The sequence below is a fragment of the Diorhabda carinulata genome, chromosome 6, assembly GCF_026250575.1.
Source record: "Diorhabda carinulata isolate Delta chromosome 6, icDioCari1.1, whole genome shotgun sequence".
In the NCBI taxonomy this organism is placed as follows: domain Eukaryota; kingdom Metazoa; phylum Arthropoda; class Insecta; order Coleoptera; family Chrysomelidae; genus Diorhabda; species Diorhabda carinulata.
In genome coordinates this window covers 31,331,817-31,355,509 of record NC_079465.1, presented here as the reverse complement: position 1 = coordinate 31,355,509, position 23,693 = coordinate 31,331,817, and the positions used below count along the sequence as shown (strand labels likewise).

Sequence of the window (23,693 nt, the reverse complement as noted above, 5' to 3'; positions counted from 1 at the left end):
AAATATTTAAAAAGAGTTATAAATGCCGCAGAACTCGAGATGCTTGGTGCGAATCGAGCATCGAAAATCGGAAGTTACCTGTACGGGACCTGGTGCGAAGCCATCGTTGCAGCTGCATTCGAATCCTCCGTCTACGTTAGTGCAAGTGCCGTTTCCGCATACGTTCGGTGTTGAAATGCATTCGTTATCGTCGACGCATTTTTTACCCGATCGATCCAGGACGTATCCGGAGGGACAATCGCACCTGAAGGATCCGTCGGTGTTGACGCATTCTCCGCCTTCGCAAACGTTCGGCATCAATTCGCATTCGTTCAAATCGCTACCGGTGTCCATTCTACCGGGACCTTCGGGACACATTTTCGAAAATTCCACTAAACAAAAAAAAAATACCGAAATTATAACAAGTTGAAATTATAGAAATTCCGAAGAAAGGATGAAAAAAAAAGTTGAAGGGAATGATGGGAAAATTGAAACAAAAAGAAACAAAATGAAGAGAAGTTGAAGAAAGCGAAAGAAAATGGAGAGGAAAAGAAAGAAAATGAAAAGAGGTTGAAGAAAATGAAAGAAAAAAGAGAGAAAAAGTAAGAAAATGAAAAGAAGTCGGAGGAAATGAAAGAAAATGGAGAGGAAAAGAAAGAAAACGAAAAGAATATGAAGAAAATGAAAGAAAAAAGAGAAGAAAGAAAATGAAAAGAAGTCGGAGAAAATGTAAGAAAAAGGAGAGGAAAAGAAAGAAAACGAAAAGAATTTGAAGAAAATGAAAGAAAAGGGAGAGGAAAAGAAAGAAAATGTAAAGAAGTCGGAAAAAATGAAAGAAAAAGGAGAGGAAAACAAAGAAAACGAAAAGAAGCTGAAGAAAATAAAAGAAAAAAGAGAGAAAAAGTAAGAAAATGAAAAGAAGTCGGAAAAAATGAAAGAAAAAGGAGATAAGAAAGAAAGAAAACGAAAAGAAGGCAGAGAAAATGAAAGAAAAAGGAGATAAGAAAGAAAGAAAACGAAAAGAAGTTGAAGAAAATGAAAGAAAAAAAGAAGTCGGAAAAAATGAAAGAAAAAGGAGAGGAAAAGAAAGAAAACGAAAAGAAGTTGAAGAAAATAAATTTTACTAATAAAGAAGGGAAAGAATGAGAAGGAATGAAGAAAATAGAGGAAAAATGAAGGCAAAATGAGACAAAAAGTTGAAGAAAATGAATTCTACTATAAAAGAATGGATGGAAATAAAAGAAGAGAAGAAAATAAAGGGAAATCGAAGAAGAAATAATAATAGAATAATTAGTTTCAAAATAAAAGAAAAAGCTGAAGAAATGAATCAAATTCTAAGTAAAAAGATAAAAGAAATGGGAAAAAAATTTCCAAATATTTAGTAAATTTCGAAGTCAAACAAACTAATTTTCATAATTTTTTAACATTTTTAAATCGTAGTACCCTACCCCCCCCCCAAAAAAAAATCCAAAATCGAAATAATCGAAAACCCTTCACGACATTCTAATACGAAAACAACAACAACAAAAAAAAATGATAGAAAACCGAAAATATTTCAATCGAAACTTACGCGAATCTTCTGGCGGGCATCTTTCGCAGGCTCTACCCCAAGCGGCGCCTTTGGAACAACAACATTCTTTCGCAGTTATACTCATTCCTCTAGGTTCCGAACATTGACCTCTATTGAAGACGTCGTAACATTGTTCTTGTCTAACATCGATACACTTCATCGTCGCCTTAAAAACAAAATATTTCCAATAAAACAAAAACATCATTATACGAACGTATCGAAACGTACTTGTTCTAATATGAATCCTTCTTGACACGTACAGAAGGCGCCGCCGTCGGTGTTGGTGCATATCCCGTTTTCGCATATACCGACGTTAACGAGACATTCATCTATGTCTTCGCATATACCGGTTACGGTACTCAATTCGTAACCTTCGGGACAACTGCATACGAAAGATCCCATCACGTTCGTACATCTACCGGGAGGCGGGCAAGCCCCAGGTGTCTGGAAATAGTGTTAAATAAGTGACCAAAAAACTTTCCGGTGAAGAAAACAAGACAAAAACGACCGCATTCGACTAAGAAGAAACTGTTTGTTTGCACCAGCTTAAACATCCGTTATACCAATGACCAAAATTGATGAATCAAAGTTCGAACTGTCACCTCATGCCCCCTATTCCCCAGGTTCAGCATCTTTGGATTATTTTCTGTTCACAAACTTTGAGAAAATGACTCTGAGGTAAAAACCTCCACGCGGATGCTTGCCAAATGACAACAAGAAAGCTTCTCCACAGGATTACGTTCGACCTGGAACGGTTCCCCATCTGATCTTTCAGCCATCCGACAGTTCGATATTGATATAACATCTTTTGGTGCCTTTTTTTTTTTGGAAAAGCCGCCTGGTATATCCTAGAAGTCACATCAGAGTTCTGGAATGGGCAGATGGAGTCGATGCTTGCAGAATCTACAATTGAAAAGAGAAAAAAAAATAAATCTTACCTCCTGACATTCATCGATGTCTCTGCAATTATGTCTATCGTGGGTTAGAACGTAACCGTTCGCGCAATCGCAATAAAACGATCCCATCGTATTTCGACACCTTCCGTTTCTGCACAAGAAAGGCATCATGTGACATTCGTCTATATCGACGCAATCGTTGTTATTACTCAATTTGAAACCTTGGTTGCAATGGCATTTGTAATGTCCGACCATATTGATACAGCTACCGTTGTTACAGATGTTAGGATGACGTTGACATTCGTCGATATCCAAACAAGTGTCTCTAAACATAAAAAAAAACAGAAACTTACCATAAAATATCCTCATTATGTTCAAAAGACTCAATATCAAATAGCAACGAATGTTTGGAGCGTAGCTATCCTCAAGGAATACCTACTACTCCCCAAGGTATCGGTTTTTACAGATATCGAAGCTCTGATCGGTGTTTTGGCCGAAGCTGCCGAATCGGCTGGTTCTAAGGCCATCGAACAACAAGTTGGATCTAAAGGAACAGCGAAACTGCACTCGCGGTATCTGCAGCTGGCTGTGAATCGACCAGATACCGGTTCCACGAAAGAACAGCTGCCGAATTTCATGACTGGGGACATTATACGGCAGCGGAACCAACTACCTCTTCGGCTGGTTAGGAATCATATACTAATTAGCTAAAAGGTTCAAGTTGATGCATCTGATCTGCTTTCCGAAAGACTCTTGGTTATCTCAAGTAGGCCTAGCAGAAGTTTTACGAGCTTAACTATGAACTATGAAGTTTGCATTGGGTACTTTAGATTCCTTCAAAATGTTCCCCGTTTGCTTTTAATGACCATTTTAAATCTCTATAAAGATCTTCAAAAGGGACAAACCTAAAATGACTTCTGGTGCAGTTGTGGGACAAGATCGTGAAGCGCCTGTCTAAGATTGTTTCCCGAATTTTGGGAAGGAAGATAAAAATTCTGATTAATCGAGCGGATATCTCACCTGTCTGAAGTTAATAGATATCCCGTGGGGCAGATACATTGAAAACTTCCTTCTAAATTCTTGCATTCTCCATTTTGACATACGTGAGGTTTTTCCAAACATTCGTCGATGTCTACGCAATCCATAAAAGTCGAACCGTGTTTGTAACCAGCTGGACATTTACATTCGAAACTACCCGGTAGATTTATACATTGGGCGTTACCTTCGCAGGGGTTTCTAAGGCATTCGTTGTCGTCGATACATTGATGGGAATTTTCGTCGTAAATGTAACCCCTTGAATAAAAAATAACGTTATAAAAAATATGGTCGAAACGGGGTCGTTTGTCATAAGAAAATTTCTACTGAAACAACAACCAACGAAATAAATGACAAAATAGTTATTTATGTAACAAGCGATTGTCGCATGAACCACAGTCTTCACATCCTAGTCTTGGTCGTCCTCTTGGTCCTCCCATTTCGTTCTTGGTAATCCTCTAAGTTTTTCCTTCATATTCTTGGTCGTCCTCTTGGTCGTTCATCTTAGTCTTGGTCGTTCCCTTGGTCTTCCCATTTCATTCTTGGTCGTTCTGTTAGTTTTTTCATTTTATTCTTGATTATCCTCTTGATCGTTCATCTTAGTCTTGATTATCCTCTTGGTCGTTCATCTTAGTCTTGGTCTTAGTCTTGGTCGTCCTCTTGGTCGTTCATCTTAGTCTTGGTCGTTCCCTTGGTCTTCCCATTTCATTCTTGGTCGTTCTGTTAGTTTTTTCATTTTATTCTTGATTATCCTCTTGATCGTTCATCTTAGTCTTGATTATCCTCTTGGTCGTTCATCTTAGTCTTGGTCGTCCTCTTAGTCGTTCATCTTAGTCTTGGTCGTTCCCTTGGTCTTCCAATTTCATTCTTGGTCGTTCTGTTAGTTTTTCCATTTTATTCTTGATTATTCTCTTGGTCGTTCATCTTAGTCTTGGTCTTAGTCTTGGTCTTCCTCTTGGTCGTTCATCTTAGTCTTGGTCGTTCTGTTAGTTTATCCATTTTATTCTTGATTATTCTCTTGGTCGTCCTCTTGGTCATTCATCTTAGTCTTGGTCGTCCTCTTGGTCGTTCATCTTAGTCTTGGTCGTTCATCTTAGTCTTTGTCGTCCTCTTGGTCGTTCATCTTAGTCTTGGTCGTTCATCTTAGTCTTGGTCGTCCTCTTGGTCGTTCATCTTAGTCTTGGTCGTTCCCTTGGTCTTCCCATTTCATTCTTGGTCGTTCTGTTAGTTTTTTCATTTTATTCTTGATTATCCTCTTGATCGTTCATCTTAGTCTTGATTATCCTCTTGGTCGTTCATCTTAGTCTTGGTCGTCCTCTTAGTCGTTCATCTTAGTCTTGGTCGTTCCCTTGGTCTTCCAATTTCATTCTTGGTCGTTCTGTTAGTTTTTCCATTTTATTCTTGATTATTCTCTTGGTCGTTCATCTTAGTCTTGGACTTAGTCTTGGTCTTCCTCTTGGTCGTTCATCTTAGTCTTGGTCGTTCTGTTAGTTTATCCATTTTATTCTTGATTATTCTCTTGGTCGTCCTCTTGGTCGTTCATCTTAGTCTTTGTCGTCCTCTTGGTCATTCATCTTAGTCTTGGTCGTCCTCTTGGTCGTTCATCTTAGTCTTGGTCGTCCTCTTGGTCGTTCATCTTAGTCTTTGTCGTCCTCTTGGTCGTTCATCTTAGTCTTGGTCGTCCTCTTGGTCGTTCATCTTAGTCTTGGTCGTCCTCTTGGTCGTTCATCTTAGTCTTTGTCGTCCTCTTGGTCGTTCATCTTAGTCTTGGTCGTCCTCTTGGTCGTTCATCTTAGTCTTGGTCGTCCTCTTAGTCGTTCATCTTAGTCTTGGTCGTCCTCTTGGTCGTTCATCTTAGTCTTTGTCGTCCTCTTGGTCGTTCATCTTAGTCTTGGTCGTCCTCTTGGTCGTTCATCTTAGTCTTTGTCGTCCTCTTGGTCATTCATCTTAGTCTTGGTCGTCCTCTTGGTCGTTCATCTTAGTCTTGGTCGTCCTCTTGGTCGTTCATCTTAGTCTTGGTCGTCCTCTTGGTCGTTCATCTTAGTCTTGGTCGTTCCCTTGGTCTTCCCATTTCATTCTTGGTCGTTCTGTTAGTTTTTTCATTTTATTCTTGATTATCCTCTTGATCGTTCATCTTAGTCTTGATTATCCTCTTGGTCGTTCATCTTAGTCTTGGTCGTCCTCTTGGTCGTTCATCTTAGTCTTGGTCGTCCTCTTAGTCGTTCATCTTAGTCTTGGTCGTCCTCTTGGTCGTTCATCTTAGTCTTTGTCGTCCTCTTGGTCGTTCATCTTAGTCTTGGTCGTCCTCTTGGTCGTTCATCTTAGTCTTTGTCGTCCTCTTGGTCATTCATCTTAGTCTTGGTCGTCCTCTTGGTCGTTCATCTTAGTCTTGGTCGTCCTCTTGGTCGTTCATCTTAGTCTTTGTCGTCCTCTTGGTCGTTCATCTTAGTCTTGGTCGTCCTCTTGGTCGTTCATCTTAGTCTTGGTCGTCCTCTTGGTCGTTCATCTTAGTCTTGGTCGTTCCCTTGGTCTTCCCATTTCATTCTTGGTCGTTCTGTTAGTTTTTTCATTTTATTCTTGATTATCCTCTTGATCGTTCATCTTAGTCTTGATTATCCTCTTGGTCGTTCATCTTAGTCTTGGTCGTCCTCTTAGTCGTTCATCTTAGTCTTGGTCGTTCCCTTGGTCTTCCAATTTCATTCTTGGTCGTTCTGTTAGTTTTTCCATCTTATTCTTGATTATTCTCTTGGTCGTTCATCTTAGTCTTGGACTTAGTCTTGGTCTTCCTCTTGGTCGTTCATCTTAGTCTTGGTCGTTCCCTTGGTCTTCCAATTTCATTCTTGGTCGTTCTGTTAGTTTTTCCATTTTATTCTTGATTATTCTCTTGGTCGTCCTCTTGGTCGTTCATCTTAGTCTTTGTCGTCCTCTTGGTCATTCATCTTAGTCTTGGTCGTCCTCTTGGTCGTTCATCTTAGTCTTGGTCGTCCTCTTGGTCGTTCATCTTAGTCTTGGTCGTTCATCTTAGTCTTTGTCGTCCTCTTGGTCGTTCATCTTAGTCTTGGTCGTCCTCTTGGTCGTTCATCTTAGTCTTGGTCGTCCTCTTGGTCGTTCATCTTAGTCTTGGTCGTTCCCTTGGTCTTCCCATTTCATTCTTGGTCGTTCTGTTAGTTTTTCGATTTTATTCTTGATTATTCTCTTGGTCGTCCTCTTGGTCGTTCATCTTATTTTTGATCTTGGTCTTGGACTAACCTCCACCAAACCATGTCGATAACGAAATCTAAGACCTCCGAACGAAAACTAATGAAATTTCAGATTTGAAATATCATTTCTCAACCAAATTCACCGAGTAAATGAAATTTTGTTCAGGTAGCGCCACGTGACCGACTCCCGATGATATGACGACGAGTTTCGACGAGACTGTCTATTGTTTTAAATAACGTCGATAATGAAATTTCGAAATCGAAATGTCATTTTTCGAAATACGTTATCGAAACCTAACATAACCTCGCAATAGAGTGTATTTACCTGTTGCACATGCATTCAAAACTTCCAGGCGTGTTGATACATTGTCCGTGCTTGCACATAGATGGCATTAGTTCGCATTCGTCGATTTCCATCGTTTCATTAGTGATGGGGTTCACTATTTGACCTGGACGTACTCCGCATAAGGCTACATGATCACCTGTTTAAAAAAAAATACAATATAACAAAATAATATGTCGTGAAACACAAATTTTTTTAGGATAGTAAGACAGTAAAACAATATTAACAAGTTAGGTATTACTGAAAAGAAAGTATAAGTGAAATAAGTTATACCTACTGGTGCCAGCGACCGGACACGGTTCGCATGGTTGACCCCATGCCAGACCCATTGAACAACAACACAATTTCCTCGTTTGATTCTGGGACATCGGCGTCGAACACCTCCATCTACTGTAGTTCAAGAAACATAGATCTTTACGCATATCCACGCACTCACCTGAAAAAAACAAATCTGCAGGATATTGCAGGACAATTTAGCTTCTATTTTATTGTCGACACCTTCCTGATGGATCTTCCGAAAAAGAAAAAAGAGAATTTATCGTCGAAAATACCTTCGGGAAGTGGTACAGCGAAAGGTACTGCGCTGATGTGAACCATCACCAAACAAAACAAAAGTTTTAAACGTTTTATTAAATTTTGGAAAAAAGTTTGATTAATACTCGAACAAGATGATTGGTAGACATAAAAATGTTCGAACCAGTTTATCATTGGACGAATGCAGTGGACGGTGTACACTGTATACAAGTAACAGTCAATGGGAGAGTTGAGAGAGACATCTGTCGATATAATTGAACATTAAACTTACGTCTGCCAGGCATCGGCATATATCCTTCGGGACATTGACAGTAATATTTCCCAGGTTCGTTGATACATTCGCCAACGTTGCAAATATTAGGATTTTCGAAACATTCGTTGATATCGAGACATTGATAACCGGTAGGATCTAATCTGTAACCTTCGTTGCAGGAACACATGAAGCTACCGAAAGTGTTGGTGCAATGTCCGTTTTGACATATGTTATCGTGTTCTTCGCATTCGTTGATATCTTCCAAAACGACCTGTGAATCAAAAGACGAAATTGAAAATTTCGAAGAGAAAATTTCGATCAAATATATTTTACTTACCGTTATATCGTTCGGTTTGTATCCCATTCCTCCGGGACACAGTTGCTGATATTCCTGGCTATCCGGATGAGGACATAAATCGCAATTCGGCCCCCATCCTTGACCTACAGAACAACAACAAGCCGATTTCGTTATGTAATCCGACGTAGGGGATGAACATCTTCCGGGTCCGTCGACTTTTAAGAAACATCTCGACGTTCTCCTATCTAAAAAAAGAAAAACAAAAATAGAATCCGGATTAAACTAGTAAAGATCGATGTTTTCCAATTTTCTTACCGATGCAAGCGTTTCCTTCGGAGATGAGATCGTGGTGCGGGGGACAGACGCATTTGAAGCTACCCTCGGTGTTGGTACAATCGCCGTATAAACACGATTGGGGACTTTCGCATTCGTCGATATCCGTACAATTTCCGCCGGAACTGTCGAGTTTATAGCCGTCGTTGCATTCGCATCGGAAAAATCCGAAAGTATTTTCGCATTTTCCGTATACGCATAAATTATTGAACATGTCGCATTCATTGATATCTAAAAATTACATCGATTATTAATATATTTCGAAATAATTCCACAATTCACGATGTATATGTGAGTGGGTAATGTGACATTGGCAACGTGGCGTTACGTCACGCAAAACTCGAAAGGTTTGAAGCGTCAAGTTTTTCTTTTCATCAGAATCGATAAATAGATTTTCATCGACCCCCATATTCTTCCGATTTGAATCACTGTGAATTTTTCTTTCTTTTTACATGCATGAACCATAGAAGACATTTAAACGGTTGTGGGTAACGTCGTCGGAATAGTTTCGTAGGATTCAAGGCACATTTCATCGGAAAAAAACTCGATTAAAGATCAGCTACGAAAATTAAAGCCTTTATCTTCAAAAAGAAAAGCGATTGAATATAAACAACGAAAAGTGAAGCCTTTATCTTCAAAAAGAAAAGCGATTGAGTATAAACAACGAAAAGTGAAGCCTTTATCTTCAAAAAGAAAAGCGATCGAGTATAAACAACGAAAAGTGAAGCCTTTATCTTCAAAAAGAAAAGCGATTGAATATAAACAACGAAAAGTGAAGCCTTTATCTTCAAAAAGAAAAGCGATTGAGTATAAACAACGAAAAGTGAAGCCTTTATCTTCAAAAAGAAAAGCGATTGAATATAAACAACGAAAAGTGAAGCCTTTATCTTCAAAAAGAAAAGCGATCGAGTATAAACAACGAAAAGTGAAGCCTTTATCTTCAAAAAGAAAAGCGATTGAGTATAAACAACGAAAAGTGAAGCCTTTATCTTCAAAAAGAAAAGCGATTGAATATAAACAACGAAAAGTGAAGCCTTTATCTTCAAAAAGAAAAGCGATCGAGTATAAACAACGAAAAGTGAAGCCTTTATCTTCAAAAAGAAAAGCGATTGAATATAAACAACGAAAAGTGAAGCCTTTATCTTCAAAAAGAAAAGCGATCGAGTATAAACAACGAAAAGTGAAGCCTTTATCTTCAAAAAGAAAAGCGATTGAATATAAACAACGAAAAGTGAAGCCTTTATCTTCAAAAAGAAAAGCGATCGAGTATAAACAACGAAAAGTGAAGCCTTTATCTTCAAAAAGAAAAGCGATTGAATATAAACAACGAAAAGTGAAGCCTTTATCTTCAAAAAGAAAAGCGATCGAGTATAAACAACGAAAAGTGAAGCCTTTATCTTCAAAAAGAAAAGCGATTGAATATAAACAACGAAAAGTGAAGCCTTTATCTTCAAAAAGAAAAGCGATTGAGTATAAACAACGAAAAGTGAAGCCTTTATCTTCAAAAATAAACTCGATTGAATATTAGCAACGAAAATTAAAGCCTTTATCTTCAAAAAGAAACTCGATTGAATATTAGCAACGAAAAGTGAAGCCTTTATCTTCAAAAAGAAAAGCGATTGAGTATAAACAACGAAAAGTGAAGCCTTTATCTTCAAAAATAAACTCGATTGAATATTAGCAACGAAAATTAAAGCCTTTATCTTCAAAAAGAAACTCGATTGAATATTAGCAACGATAAACTAAAGCCTTTATCTTCAGAAATAAAGTCGATTGAATATTAGCAACGAAAATTGAAGCCTTTATTTTCAAAAAGAAAATCAATAAAAGATCAGCAACTAAAACTGAAGCCTTTATCTTCAAAAAGCAACTTGTACGCTTATCTGGTAAAATACCACTTGAAGAAGAACATTTAGCGTACACGTTAAAGTAACAGTAGTCACTTCCTAACCTCTGAGTCGATTTGGTTTGTTTTGTTGGTAATGATCATTAATAATAAACAAATTATTAATAAATATTAGTTTAAATAAAAAAAAAAGCAGAATGTACCTACTTGTATGATGAGTTAGTGTATTAATAGTTAGTTTTAGTTTTCTGTTTATTAGTCGCGGCACCATCCTTTCTCCGATTTCACTCCCACAAAAAATCTCCATTTTGTCCTGTAAGCTCTGCATCCCCTCCATCAGCGACATGATTTAATTAAACACGTGATTAAAAGCTGCCTCAAAAGCGTGATACATATATATACACAACACGTCCTTCAGGATCAATATTTTCGGATAAAAAAAGATTCAAAATAAAAGTTAGTTTTATTTACAAATTATATAATCACGAATATAGGCGAAAAAAAAATGGATAACGAATCCTCATAAAAAATATCGGCAACAAACAACAAGTCCTGGGTGCCGAATCCGGTCGAAAGCTTTCTGGACATCCATAAAAATAGTTTATGTGAAGATTGGTGATGTTTCGTCCTCAATGAACCGTTCAAAGACGTTAATTAATGATGAGAATCAGGATTCGTGGAAAATTCGCTAGCTTAGAGGTCGAGGAACGTTGGAAGATACACAGCATCAAGGAAAATAGAAAAACAAATGTTGAAAAGGTTCTCTGGCGATTTCCTAACAAGTCCTGGGTGTCGAATCCGGTCGAAAGCTTTCTGGACATCCATAAAAATAGTTTATGTGAAGATTGGTGATGTTTCGTCCTCAATGAACCGTTCAAAGACGTTAATTAATGATGAGAATCAGGATTCGTGAAAAATTCGCTAGCTTAGAGGTCGAGGAACGTTGGAAGATACACAGCATCAAGGAAAATAGAAAAACAAATGTTGAAAAGGTTCTCTGGCGATTTCCTAACTGGTTCTGGGTGCCGAATCCGATGGAAAGCTTTCTGGACATCCATAAAAATCTTAAAAGAGATTGGTTGGAAAATTTTTTGGTGGGATAAGGGAAATTCGTTGGAGTTGGCACTGATATAGGAGTCGCTCCTCTGCGGAGTGCCTGTTTGGAACGATTTTCCCATTTAATAAGATGTATACGAGGATGGTCCAAATTCTCCAATTCCACAAAGTTTAGAAACATAAAGTAATTGGAAGGAATTAGATCAGATAAATATGGCGGAAGAAGAAGGACCAGGAATCGATTTTCTTTTTTCTTTTCCAATATTCGTGTATAAAATGAGTTATTTATTACAATTAATAAAAATCATCAGTCTCCATATAAAATTATGTTAAATTAGCCACTAAAAAGCGTTCGTTAGTCTTTTTTTTTTTTTGTTTCCCATAATTGAATTTCTACTGACCGACACACGATTGTTCGTTGGATTCTTGGGGATGCGAAAAACCCATTTCGCATTCGCACCTGAAGGAACCGGGATAATTGAGGCATTGGCCGTTTTCGCAGAGACTTGGATCGTTGGAACATTCGTCTATATCGGTGCATGTATAACCGTCGCCCTTGAAGCCCGCGTCGCATTCGCACCTGTCAAATAATTCGTTATTACGCATTTTTTACAAAATTTATACGCGGTTTTCACCTGAAAGATCCGTCGTTGTTGATACACTGGGCGTTTTGATCACAACCTCCGTTGTTGGTTAAACATTCGTTGATGTCTCGACAATGTAAACCGTTTCCTGTGAAACCATCCTGACAACGACATTGATAAGATCCCTATGAAATCAAAAATTGGCTTAATTATCGTTGAAAATAGTAATTTAGTTTCAAACCAAACCGTTTAAGTACCACAACTATTGGATGCAAGTCATATTACGCACACTAGGACTCTAGAAAATCGATTGGGATCAGTTAAATGCGAATCCCAAAAGAAGGAAGCCTGGAAAACGTTTTTAGGAAACAGGAAGTACCATCAAGCCATGGGGGATGTCGATTGTTACTAAAAATTCACTTCTCATACCCCCAATTGAATTTTTTTACCAAAAATCTTGACAAACAAGGAGAAATATCCAACGAAGACCTTAGGATCGTATGAAATCGATATCAAAGTCGTTGGGAACCAGTGAAATGCGGATACCCAAAAGAAGGAAGCCTGGAAAACGTTTTTAGGAAACAGGAAGTACCATCAAGCCATGGGGGATGTCGATTGTTACTAAAAATTCACTTCTCATACCCCCAATTGAATTTTTTTACCAAAAATCTTGACAAACAAGGAGAAATATCCAACGAAGACCTTAGGATCGTATGAAATCGATATCAAAGTCGTTGGGAACCAGTGAAATGCGGATACCCAAAAGAAGGAAGCCTGGAAAACGTTTTTAGGAAACAGGAAGTACCATCAAGCCATGGGGGATGTCGATTGTTACTAAAAATTCACTTCTCATACCCCCAATTGAATTTTTTTACCAAAAATCTTGACAAACAAGGAGAAATATCCAACGAAGACCTTAGGATCGTATGAAATCGATATCAAAGTCGTTGGGAACCAGTGAAATGCGGATACCCAAAAGAAGGAAGCCTGGAAAACGTTTTTAGGAAACAGGAAGTACCATCAAGCCATGGGGGATGTCGATTGTTACTAAAAATTCACTTCCCACGCTCCCAATTGAATTTTTTTACCAAAAATCTGGATAAACAAGGAGAAATATGCAACGAAGACCTTAGGATCATATGAAATCGATATCAAAGTCGTTGGGAACCAGTGAAATGCGGATTCCTAAAGAAGGAAGCTTGGATATCATTTTTTAGGAAACAGGAAGTACCATCAAGCCATGGGGGATGTCGATTGTTACTAAAAATTCACTTCCCACGCTCCCAATTGAATTTTTTTACCAAAAATCTTGACAAACAAGGTGAAATATCCAACGAAGACCTTAGGATCATATGAAATCGATATCAAAGTCGTTTGGAACCAGTGAAATGCGGATTCCTAAAGAAGGAAGCTTGGATAACATTTTTTAGGAAACAGGAAGTACCATCAAGCCATGGGGGATGTCGATTGTTACTAAAAATTCACTTCCCACGCTCCCAATTGAATTTTTTTACCAAAAATCTGGATAAACAAGGAGAAATATGCAACGAAGACCTTAGGATCATATGAAATCGATATCAAAGTCGTTGGGAACCAGTGAAATGCGGATTCCTAAAGAAGGAAGCTTGGATATCATTTTTTAGGAAACAGGAAGTACCATCAAGCCATGGGGGATGTCGATTGTTACTAAAAATTCACTTCCCACGCTCCCAATTGAATTTTTTTACCAAAAATCTGGATAAACAAGGAGAAATATGCAACGAAGACCTTAGGATCATATGAAATCGATATCAAAGTCGTTTGGAACCAGTGAAATGCGGATTCCTAAAGAAGGAAGCTTGGATATCATTTTTTAGGAAACAGGAAGTACCATCAAGCCATGGGGGATGTCGATTGTTACTAAAAATTCACTTCCCACGCTCCCAATTGAAATTTTTTACCAAAAATCTTGTCAAACAAGAAGAAATATCCAACGAAGACCTTAGGATCATATGAAATCGATATCAAAGTCGTTTGGAACCAGTGAAATGCGGATACCCAAAAGAAGGAAGCCTGGAAAACGTTTTTAGGAAACAGGAAGTACCATCAAGCCATGGGGGATGTCGATTGTTACTAAAAATTCACTTCTCATACCCCCAATTGAATTTTTTTACCAAAAATCTTGACAAACAAGGAGAAATATCCAACGAAGACCTTAGGATCGTATGAAATCGATATCAAAGTCGTTGGGAACCAGTGAAATGCGGATACCCAAAAGAAGGAAGCCTGGAAAACGTTTTTAGGAAACAGGAAGTACCATCAAGCCATGGGGGATGTCGATTGTTACTAAAAATTCACTTCTCATACCCCCAATTGAATTTTTTTACCAAAAATCTTGACAAACAAGGAGAAATATCCAACGAAGACCTTAGGATCGTATGAAATCGATATCAAAGTCGTTGGGAACCAGTGAAATGCGGATACCCAAAAGAAGGAAGCCTGGAAAACGTTTTTAGGAAACAGGAAGTACCATCAAGCCATGGGGGATGTCGATTGTTACTAAAAATTCACTTCCCACGCTCCCAATTGAATTTTTTTACCAAAAATCTGGATAAACAAGGAGAAATATGCAACGAAGACCTTAGGATCATATGAAATCGATATCAAAGTCGTTGGGAACCAGTGAAATGCGGATTCCTAAAGAAGGAAGCTTGGATAACATTTTTTAGGAAACAGGAAGTACCATCAAGCCATGGGGGATGTCGATTGTTACTAAAAATTCACTTCCCACGCTCCCAATTGAATTTTTTTACCAAAAATCTGGATAAACAAGGAGAAATATGCAACGAAGACCTTAGGATCATATGAAATCGATATCAAAGTCGTTTGGAACCAGTGAAATGCGGATTCCTAAAGAAGGAAGCTTGGATATCATTTTTTAGGAAACAGGAAGTACCATCAAGCCATGGGGGATGTCGATTGTTACTAAAAATTCACTTCCCACGCTCCCAATTGAATTTTTTTACCAAAAATCTGGATAAACAAGGAGAAATATGCAACGAAGACCTTAGGATCATATGAAATCGATATCAAAGTCGTTTGGAACCAGTGAAATGCGGATTTCTAAAGAAGGAAGCTTGGATAACATTTTTTAGGAAACAGGAAGTACCATCAAGCCATGGGGGATGTCGATTGTTACTAAAAATTCACTTCTCACACCCCCAATTGAATTTTTTTACCAAAAATCTTGACAAACAAGGAGAAATATCCAACGAAGACCTTAGGATCGTATGAAATCGATATTAAAGTCGTTGGGAACCAGTAAAATGCGGATTCCTAAAGAAGGAAGCTTGGATATCATTTTTTAGGAAACAGGAAGTACCATCAAGCCATGGGGGATGTCGATTGTTACTAAAAATTCACTTCCCACGCTCCCAATTGAAATTTTTTACCAAAAATCTGGACAAACAAGGAGAAATATGCAACGAAGACCTTAGGATCATATGAAATCGATATCAAAGTCGTTTGGAACCAGTGAAATGCGGATTCCTAAAGAAGGAAGCTTGGATATCATTTTTTAGGAAACAGGAAGTACCATCAAGCCATGGGGGATGTCGATTGTTACTAAAAATTCACTTCCCACGCTCCCAATTGAAATTTTTTACCAAAAATCTGGATAAACAAGGAGAAATATGCAACGAAGACCTTAGGATCATATGAAATCGATATCAAAGTCGTTTGGAACCAGTGAAATGCGGATTTCTAAAGAAGGAAGCTTGGATAACATTTTTTAGGAAACAGGAAGTACCATCAAGCCATGGGGGATGTCGATTGTTACTAAAAATTCACTTCCCACGCTCCCAATTGAATTTTTTTACCAAAAATCTGGATAAACAAGGAGAAATATGCAACGAAGACCTTAGGATCATATGAAATCGATATCAAAGTCGTTTGGAACCAGTGAAATGCGGATTCCTAAAGAAGGAAGCTTGGATAACATTTTTTAGGAAACAGGAAGTACCATCAAGCCATGGGGGATGTCGATTGTTACTAAAAATTCACTTCCCACGCTCCCAATTGAATTTTTTTACCAAAAATCTTGACAAACAAGGAGAAATATCCAACGAAGACCTTAGGATCATATGAAATCGATATCAAAGTCGTTTGGAACCAGTGAAATGCGGATTCCTAAAGAAGGAAGCTTGGATATCATTTTTTAGGAAACAGGAAGTACCATCAAGCCATGGGGGATGTCGATTGTTACTAAAAATTCACTTCCCACGCTCCCAATTGAATTTTTTTACCAAAAATCTGGATAAACAAGGAGAAATATGCAACGAAGACCTTAGGATCATATGAAATCGATATCAAAGTCGTTTGGAACCAGTGAAATGCGGATTTCTAAAGAAGGAAGCTTGGATAACATTTTTTAGGAAACAGGAAGTACCATCAAGCCATGGGGGATGTCGATTGTTACTAAAAATTCACTTCTCACACCCCCAATTGAATTTTTTTACCAAAAATCTTGACAAACAAGGAGAAATATCCAACGAAGACCTTAGGATCGTATGAAATCGATATTAAAGTCGTTGGGAACCAGTAAAATGCGGATTCCTAAAGAAGGAAGCTTGGATATCATTTTTTAGGAAACAGGAAGTACCATCAAGCCATGGGGGATGTCGATTGTTATTAAAAATTCACTTCCCACGCTCCCAATTGAAATTTTTTACCAAAAATCTGGACAAACAAGGAGAAATATGCAACGAAGACCTTAGGATCATATGAAATCGATATCAAAGTCGTTTGGAACCAGTGAAATGCGGATTCCTAAAGAAGGAAGCTTGGATATCATTTTTTAGGAAACAGGAAGTACCATCAAGCCATGGGGGATGTCGATTGTTACTAAAAATTCACTTCCCACGCTCCCAATTGGAATTTTTTACCAAAAATCTGGACAAACAAGGAGAAATATGCAACGAAGACTTTAGGATCATATGAAATCGATATCAAAGTCGTTGGGAACCAGTGAAATGCGGATTCCTAAAGAAGGAAGCTTGGATATCATTTTTTAGGAAACAGGAAGTACCATCAAGCCATGGGGGATGTCGATTGTTACTAAAAATTCACTTCTCACACCCCCAATTGAATTTTTTCACCAAAAATCTTGACAAACAAGGAGAAATATCCAACGAAGACCTTAGGATCATATGAAATCGATATCAAAGTCGTTGGGAACCAGTGAAATGCGGATTCCTAAAGAAGGAAGCTTGGATATCATTTTTTAGGAAACAGGAAGTACCATCAAGCCATGGGGGATGTCGATTGTTACTAAAAATTCACTTCCCACGCTCCCAATTGAAATTTTTTACCAAAAATCTGGATAAACAAGGAGAAATATGCAACGAAGACCTTAGGATCATATGAAATCGATATCAAAGTCGTTTGGAACCAGTGAAATGCGGATTTCTAAAGAAGGAAGCTTGGATAACATTTTTTAGGAAACAGGAAGTACCATCAAGCCATGGGGGATGTCGATTGTTACTAAAAATTCACTTCCCACGCTCCCAATTGAATTTTTTTACCAAAAATCTGGATAAACAAGGAGAAATATGCAACGAAGACCTTAGGATCATATGAAATCGATATCAAAGTCGTTTGGAACCAGTGAAATGCGGATTCCTAAAGAAGGAAGCTTGGATAACATTTTTTAGGAAACAGGAAGTACCATCAAGCCATGGGGGATGTCGATTGTTACTAAAAATTCACTTCCCACGCTCCCAATTGAATTTTTTTACCAAAAATCTTGACAAACAAGGAGAAATATCCAACGAAGACCTTAGGATCATATGAAATCGATATCAAAGTCGTTTGGAACCAGTGAAATGCGGATTCCTAAAGAAGGAAGCTTGGATATCATTTTTTAGGAAACAGGAAGTACCATCAAGCCATGGGGGATGTCGATTGTTACTAAAAATTCACTTCCCACGCTCCCAATTGAATTTTTTTACCAAAAATCTGGATAAACAAGGAGAAATATGCAACGAAGACCTTAGGATCATATGAAATCGATATCAAAGTCGTTTGGAACCAGTGAAATGCGGATTCCTAAAGAAGGAAGCTTGGATAACATTTTTTAGGAAACAGGAAGTACCATCAAGCCATGGGGGATGTCGATTGTTACTAAAAATTCACTTCCCACGCTCCCAATTGAATTTTTTTACCAAAAATCTTGACAAACAAGGAGAAATATCCAACGAAGACCTTAGGATCATATGAAATCGATATCAAAGTCGTTTGGAACCAGTGAAATGCGGATTCCTAAAGAAGGAAGCTTGGATATCATTTTTTAGGAAACAGGAAGTACCATCAAGCCATGGGGGATGTCGATTGTTACTAAAAATTCACTTCCCACGCTCCCAATTGAATTTTTTTACCAAAAATCTTGACAAACAAGGAGAAATATCCAACGAAGACCTTAGGATCATATGAAATCGATATCAAAGTCGTTTGGAACCAGTGAAATGCGGATTCCTAAAGAAGGAAGCTTGGATATCATTTTTTAGGAAACAGGAAGTACCATCAAGCCATGGGGGATGTCGATTGTTACTAAAAATTCACTTCCCACGCTCCCAATTGAATTTTTTTACCAAAAATCTGGATAAACAAGGAGAAATATGCAACGAAGACCTTAGGATCATATGAAATCGATATCAAAGTCGTTTGGAACCAGTGAAATGCGGATTCCTAAAGAAGGAAGCTTGGATAACATTTTTTAGGAAACAGGAAGTACCATCAAGCCATGGGGGATGTCGATTGTTACTAAAAATTCACTTCCCACGCTCCCAATTGAATTTTTTTACCAAAAATCTTGACAAACAAGGAGAAATATCCAACGAAGACCTTAGGATCATATGAAATCGATATCAAAGTCGTTTGGAACCAGTGAAATGCGGATTTCTAAAGAAGGAAGCTTGGATAACATTTTTTAGGAAACAGGAAGTACCATCAAGCCATGGGGGATGTCGATTGTTACTAAAAATTCACTTCCCACGCTCCCAATTGAATTTTTTTACCAAAAATCTGGATAAACAAGGAGAAATATGCAACGAAGACCTTAGGATCATATGAAATCGATATCAAAGTCGTTTGGAACCAGTGAAATGCGGATTCCGAAAGAAGGAAGCTTGGATAACATTTTTTAGGAAACAGGAAGTACCATCAAGCCATGGGGGATGTCGATTGTTACTAAAAATTCACTTCCCACGCTCCCAATTGAATTTTTTTACCAAAAATCTTGACAAACAAGGAGAAATATCCAACGAAGACCTTAGGATCATATGAAATCGATATCAAAGTCGTTTGGAACCAGTGAAATGCGGATTCCTAAAGAAGGAAGCTTGGATATCATTTTTTAGGAAACAGGAAGTACCATCAAGCCATGGGGGATGTCGATTGTTACTAAAAATTCACTTCCCACGCTCCCAATTGAATTTTTTTACCAAAAATCTGGATAAACAAGGAGAAATATGCAACGAAGACCTTAGGATCATATGAAATCGATATCAAAGTCGTTTGGAACCAGTGAAATGCGGATTTCTAAAGAAGGAAGCTTGGATAACATTTTTTAGGAAACAGGAAGTACCATCAAGCCATGGGGGATGTCGATTGTTACTAAAAATTCACTTCCCACGCTCCCAATTGAATTTTTTTACCAAAAATCTTGACAAACAAGGAGAAATATCCAACGAAGACCTTAGGATCATATGAAATCGATATCAAAGTCGTTTGGAACCAGTGAAATGCGGATTCCTAAAGAAGGAAGCTTGGATATCATTTTTTAGGAAACAGGAAGTACCATCAAGCCATGGGGGATGTCGATTGTTACTAAAAATTCACTTCCCACGCTCCCAATTGAATTTTTTTACCAAAAATCTGGATAAACAAGGAGAAATATGCAACGAAGACCTTAGGATCATATGAAATCGATATCAAAGTCGTTTGGAACCAGTGAAATGCGGATTCCTAAAGAAGGAAGCTTGGATATCATTTTTTAGGAAACAGGAAGTACCATCAAGCCATGGGGGATGTCGATTGTTACTAAAAATTCACTTCTCACACCCCCAATTGAATTTTTTTACCAAAAATCTTGACAAACAAGGAGAAATATCCAACGAAGACCTTAGGATCGTATGAAATCGATATTAAAGTCGTTGGGAACCAGTAAAATGCGGATTCCTAAAGAAGGAAGCTTGGATATCATTTTTTAGGAAACAGGAAGTACCATCAAGCCATGGGGGATGTCGATTGTTACTAAAAATTCACTTCCCACGCTCCCAATTGAAATTTTTTACCAAAAATCTGGACAAACAAGGAGAAATATGCAACGAAGACCTTAGGATCATATGAAATCGATATCAAAGTCGTTTGGAACCAGTGAAATGCGGATTCCTAAAGAAGGAAGCTTGGATATCATTTTTTAGGAAACAGGAAGTACCATCAAGCCATGGGGGATGTCGATTGTTACTAAAAATTCACTTCCCACGCTCCCAATTGGAATTTTTTACCAAAAATCTGGACAAACAAGGAGAAATATGCAACGAAGACTTTAGGATCATATGAAATCGACATCAAAGTCGTTGGGAACCAGTGAAATGCGGATTCCTAAAGAAGGAAGCTTGGATATCATTTTTTAGGAAACAGGAAGTACCATCAAGCCATGGGGGATGTCGATTGTTACTAAAAATTCACTTCTCACACCCCCAATTGAATTTTTTTACCAAAAATCTTGACAAACAAGGAGAAATATCCAACGAAGACCTTAGGATCATATGAAATCGATATCAAAGTCGTTGGGAACCAGTGAAATGCGGATTCCTAAAGAAGGAAGCTTGGATATCATTTTTTAGGAAACAGGAAATACCATCAAGCCATGGGGGTTGTCGATTGTTACTAAAAATTCACTTCCCACGCACCCAATTGAATTTTTTTACCAAAAATCTTTACCAACAAATAGAAAGATTTCCTCGAGACTTCATGACTCTACAAAATCGATATAAAAATTATTAGGAATCTCAATTTTTTCACTTTTAAATTAACTTACCGGATTATTAATACAATCGGCGTTTTCATCGCAATTGTAAGTACCCAAATAACATTCGTCCTCGTCGGTACATTGAGGTCCCCCTTCCGGTTTCACCGAATAACCCTCTTCGCATCTACAGTGGAACGACCCCAACGTATTAATACAATCACCGGCTCCGCAAATGTTCGGTTTTTGCTTGCACTCATCTATATCTATATAATACGCCAAATAAAATATACGAGGTCTACGTAAAAGATATTTAAACATCCCCACCATATATTCCTCCATTCTAAACGGGGTAAATTTACTTAAATCGATTAATTTAGGTCTAAGGAATATGTGGTAAAGATTTAGTTTGCAAAGTACCAATCTTCTACCAAAGAATCAACTGATTTGCAGTGTTTAAACAAGCAACGATCAAAGACGACAAAAAGATGTGGATGCACTAAAAAAACGTTCAAAAATCCTGGGAAACGAGATAGAATATACCCACTGTATAGTCTAATCATCAAATACCAGAAAATAAAAAAACTCCCTGCAGTTTTTGTTCTCATACTAATCGATTTGATTCTGTACTATAATAACCACATTTTTCCATTGAACTTTCCAAAGGTAACTGTCAGTTTTCCACCTTATTCCCTCCAATAGTCTGCTTGTTGTCATTTTCCAAACTATAGTTGTCAAATTTCCATTTTATTTACTCCAATTATTCCTTTTTTGTCATCTTTCAAACAACAACCACCTTATTCCCTGTAATAGTCTGCTTGTTGTCTTGTTTCACAAAACAACTGTCAACTTTCCATCTTATTCCCTTCAATACTTTGTATTGTGTCATCCGTCAAACATCAGCTGTCAATTGTCCACCTTATTCCCTCCAATACTTCGTATCGTGTCATCCGTCAAACATCAGCTGTCAATTGTCCACCTTATTCCCTCCAATACTTCGTATTGTGTCATCCGTCAAACATCAGCTGTCAATTGTCCTGAATCTAACCTAATTAAATACAACTTTAACAAACTAATCAGTTCCCTAATACACTTATATAGAAATTGGTTGGAGAGCAAAATGGATACCAGGAAGATGAAAACGAAAACTAATTACTAACCTATACATGAAGTTCCGCTGGGTCCGGGAAGCAATCCTTCGGTACAATGACAAATATAACTGCCTATAGTATTCGTACATCTCCCCCCGTTGCAAATCCTAGAATTTTCCTTACATTCGTCGATATCCGCGCAAGACTTTCCATCCGGATTCAATATATAACCGTTCCTGTAAATATTTATAATACAACAATAATTTAGACCCCTTTATAAGGCGCTATTTATAGAAATCTACGTCCCGCATATTTTTAGATAGATTTAGTCCTTTCGGATTATTTTCTGTCCACAAACATGGCTATCAAACGAACTCGTCCGCGACATGGAACGTAAAACCGGTCCTGTTTGTATATATTCTAGAATCCGAATTATCGAGAAAACCGTTATGTATAAATTGTCGATTGTTTATCAGTAATTAATCGAATAAATGTTGGCGAATAATTTAATGTTAAATAGATTAATTTTTTTTGGATGTTCGAGGTCTGAAAGTTCGAAAAATTATTTTTTAATGTATGAAATAGTTTTTACTCACCCACAAGTACAAGAAAAGCTTCCAGGAATGTTGACACATATATCGTCGCAAGGTTCATCTTCGCACTCATCAATATCTAATTCGGATCAAAAAAAATTTCACGAAACTCAAATTTGTGAATCGATTTCAAAATTATTTTACCTTCGCAATGGGATTTTTGACCTGTTTGTCTATATCCCTCGTTACATATGCACTGATAAGTACCCATCATATTTTCGCAAACTCCGTTGGAACATATACCGCTCGATCTGGAACATTCGTCGATGTCCTTACAGGATTGTTTGTCTTGAGATAATTCATGACCAGCGGGACATTCGCATTTATAAGATCCTTCGGTGTTTATACACCTACCGCCTCTGCATAGTCCGGGATTTTCGCCGCATTCGTCGATATCTTCAAAATAAATAAACGACCTTAATAATACATTATTCTCCCGATGGACCTGACGAGGATAATCGCATTTATTTGTTTAATTAGCGTATTATTATCAAAATAATGTTTAAATTTTGTAAAAAGTGACAAACTTACCCATACAAACTTGCATGGGCGCCATAGTCCTGTATCCTTCGTTACATTCGCAAATAAAATCGCCGGGAACGTTTTTACACACCCCGTTACCGCAAACGTTTTCCGTTGTTAAATTACATTCGTCAATATCTGAGAAAATTAACCATAATTACAAAACAATTTCGCCCGATTTAAATCGTATCGATAAACTGACCTATACATTTAATCCTGTTATCGTCATAATCGAATCCTTTATTACATCGACAACTGTATCCTCCGATGGTATTTTTACACCTTCCGTTTTGGCATATACCGGGAAAATCCGTACATTCGTTGATATCCTTTTTATCCAAAAATCCCAATCCTTTAGGACAAAGTTCGTTAAAAGCGGCCGTACCTTGTCGAGGACATTGCTCGCAACGCTCGCCCCAAGCTTTACCTATCGACGAACAACAACAAAGACTTTTACGGAAGTAACCCTCCACCTGGGCGAGACATTTTCCGTGTTTGTATTTAGTAAAACATTGTTCCTCGCGAATATCCAAACATTTAGTTCCTGCAAAAT

General features: G+C 37.8%; 1 protein-coding gene across 1 annotated transcript in view; it reads right to left on the bottom strand.

The window, feature by feature from the left end:
* Positions 1–23,693, bottom strand: part of LOC130895017 (fibrillin-2-like) — a 56,443-nt gene that overhangs the window by 6,689 nt on the left and 26,061 nt on the right. The window contains exons 17-34 of the mRNA XM_057802108.1: positions 23,343–23,684; positions 23,150–23,278; positions 22,763–23,014; positions 22,622–22,697; positions 22,095–22,261; positions 21,007–21,200; positions 11,979–12,112; positions 11,745–11,923; positions 8,424–8,672; positions 8,148–8,353; positions 7,829–8,081; positions 7,301–7,459; positions 7,006–7,162; positions 3,466–3,738; positions 2,488–2,770; positions 1,778–1,993; positions 1,550–1,715; positions 79–371 (exon numbers count right to left, since the gene is read on the bottom strand). Of these exons, the coding sequence (XP_057658091.1) occupies positions 79–371; positions 1,550–1,715; positions 1,778–1,993; positions 2,488–2,770; positions 3,466–3,738; positions 7,006–7,162; positions 7,301–7,459; positions 7,829–8,081; positions 8,148–8,353; positions 8,424–8,672; positions 11,745–11,923; positions 11,979–12,112; positions 21,007–21,200; positions 22,095–22,261; positions 22,622–22,697; positions 22,763–23,014; positions 23,150–23,278; positions 23,343–23,684 (3,728 nt within the window). The remainder of the gene's footprint in view (positions 1–78; positions 372–1,549; positions 1,716–1,777; positions 1,994–2,487; positions 2,771–3,465; positions 3,739–7,005; positions 7,163–7,300; positions 7,460–7,828; positions 8,082–8,147; positions 8,354–8,423; positions 8,673–11,744; positions 11,924–11,978; positions 12,113–21,006; positions 21,201–22,094; positions 22,262–22,621; positions 22,698–22,762; positions 23,015–23,149; positions 23,279–23,342; positions 23,685–23,693) is intronic.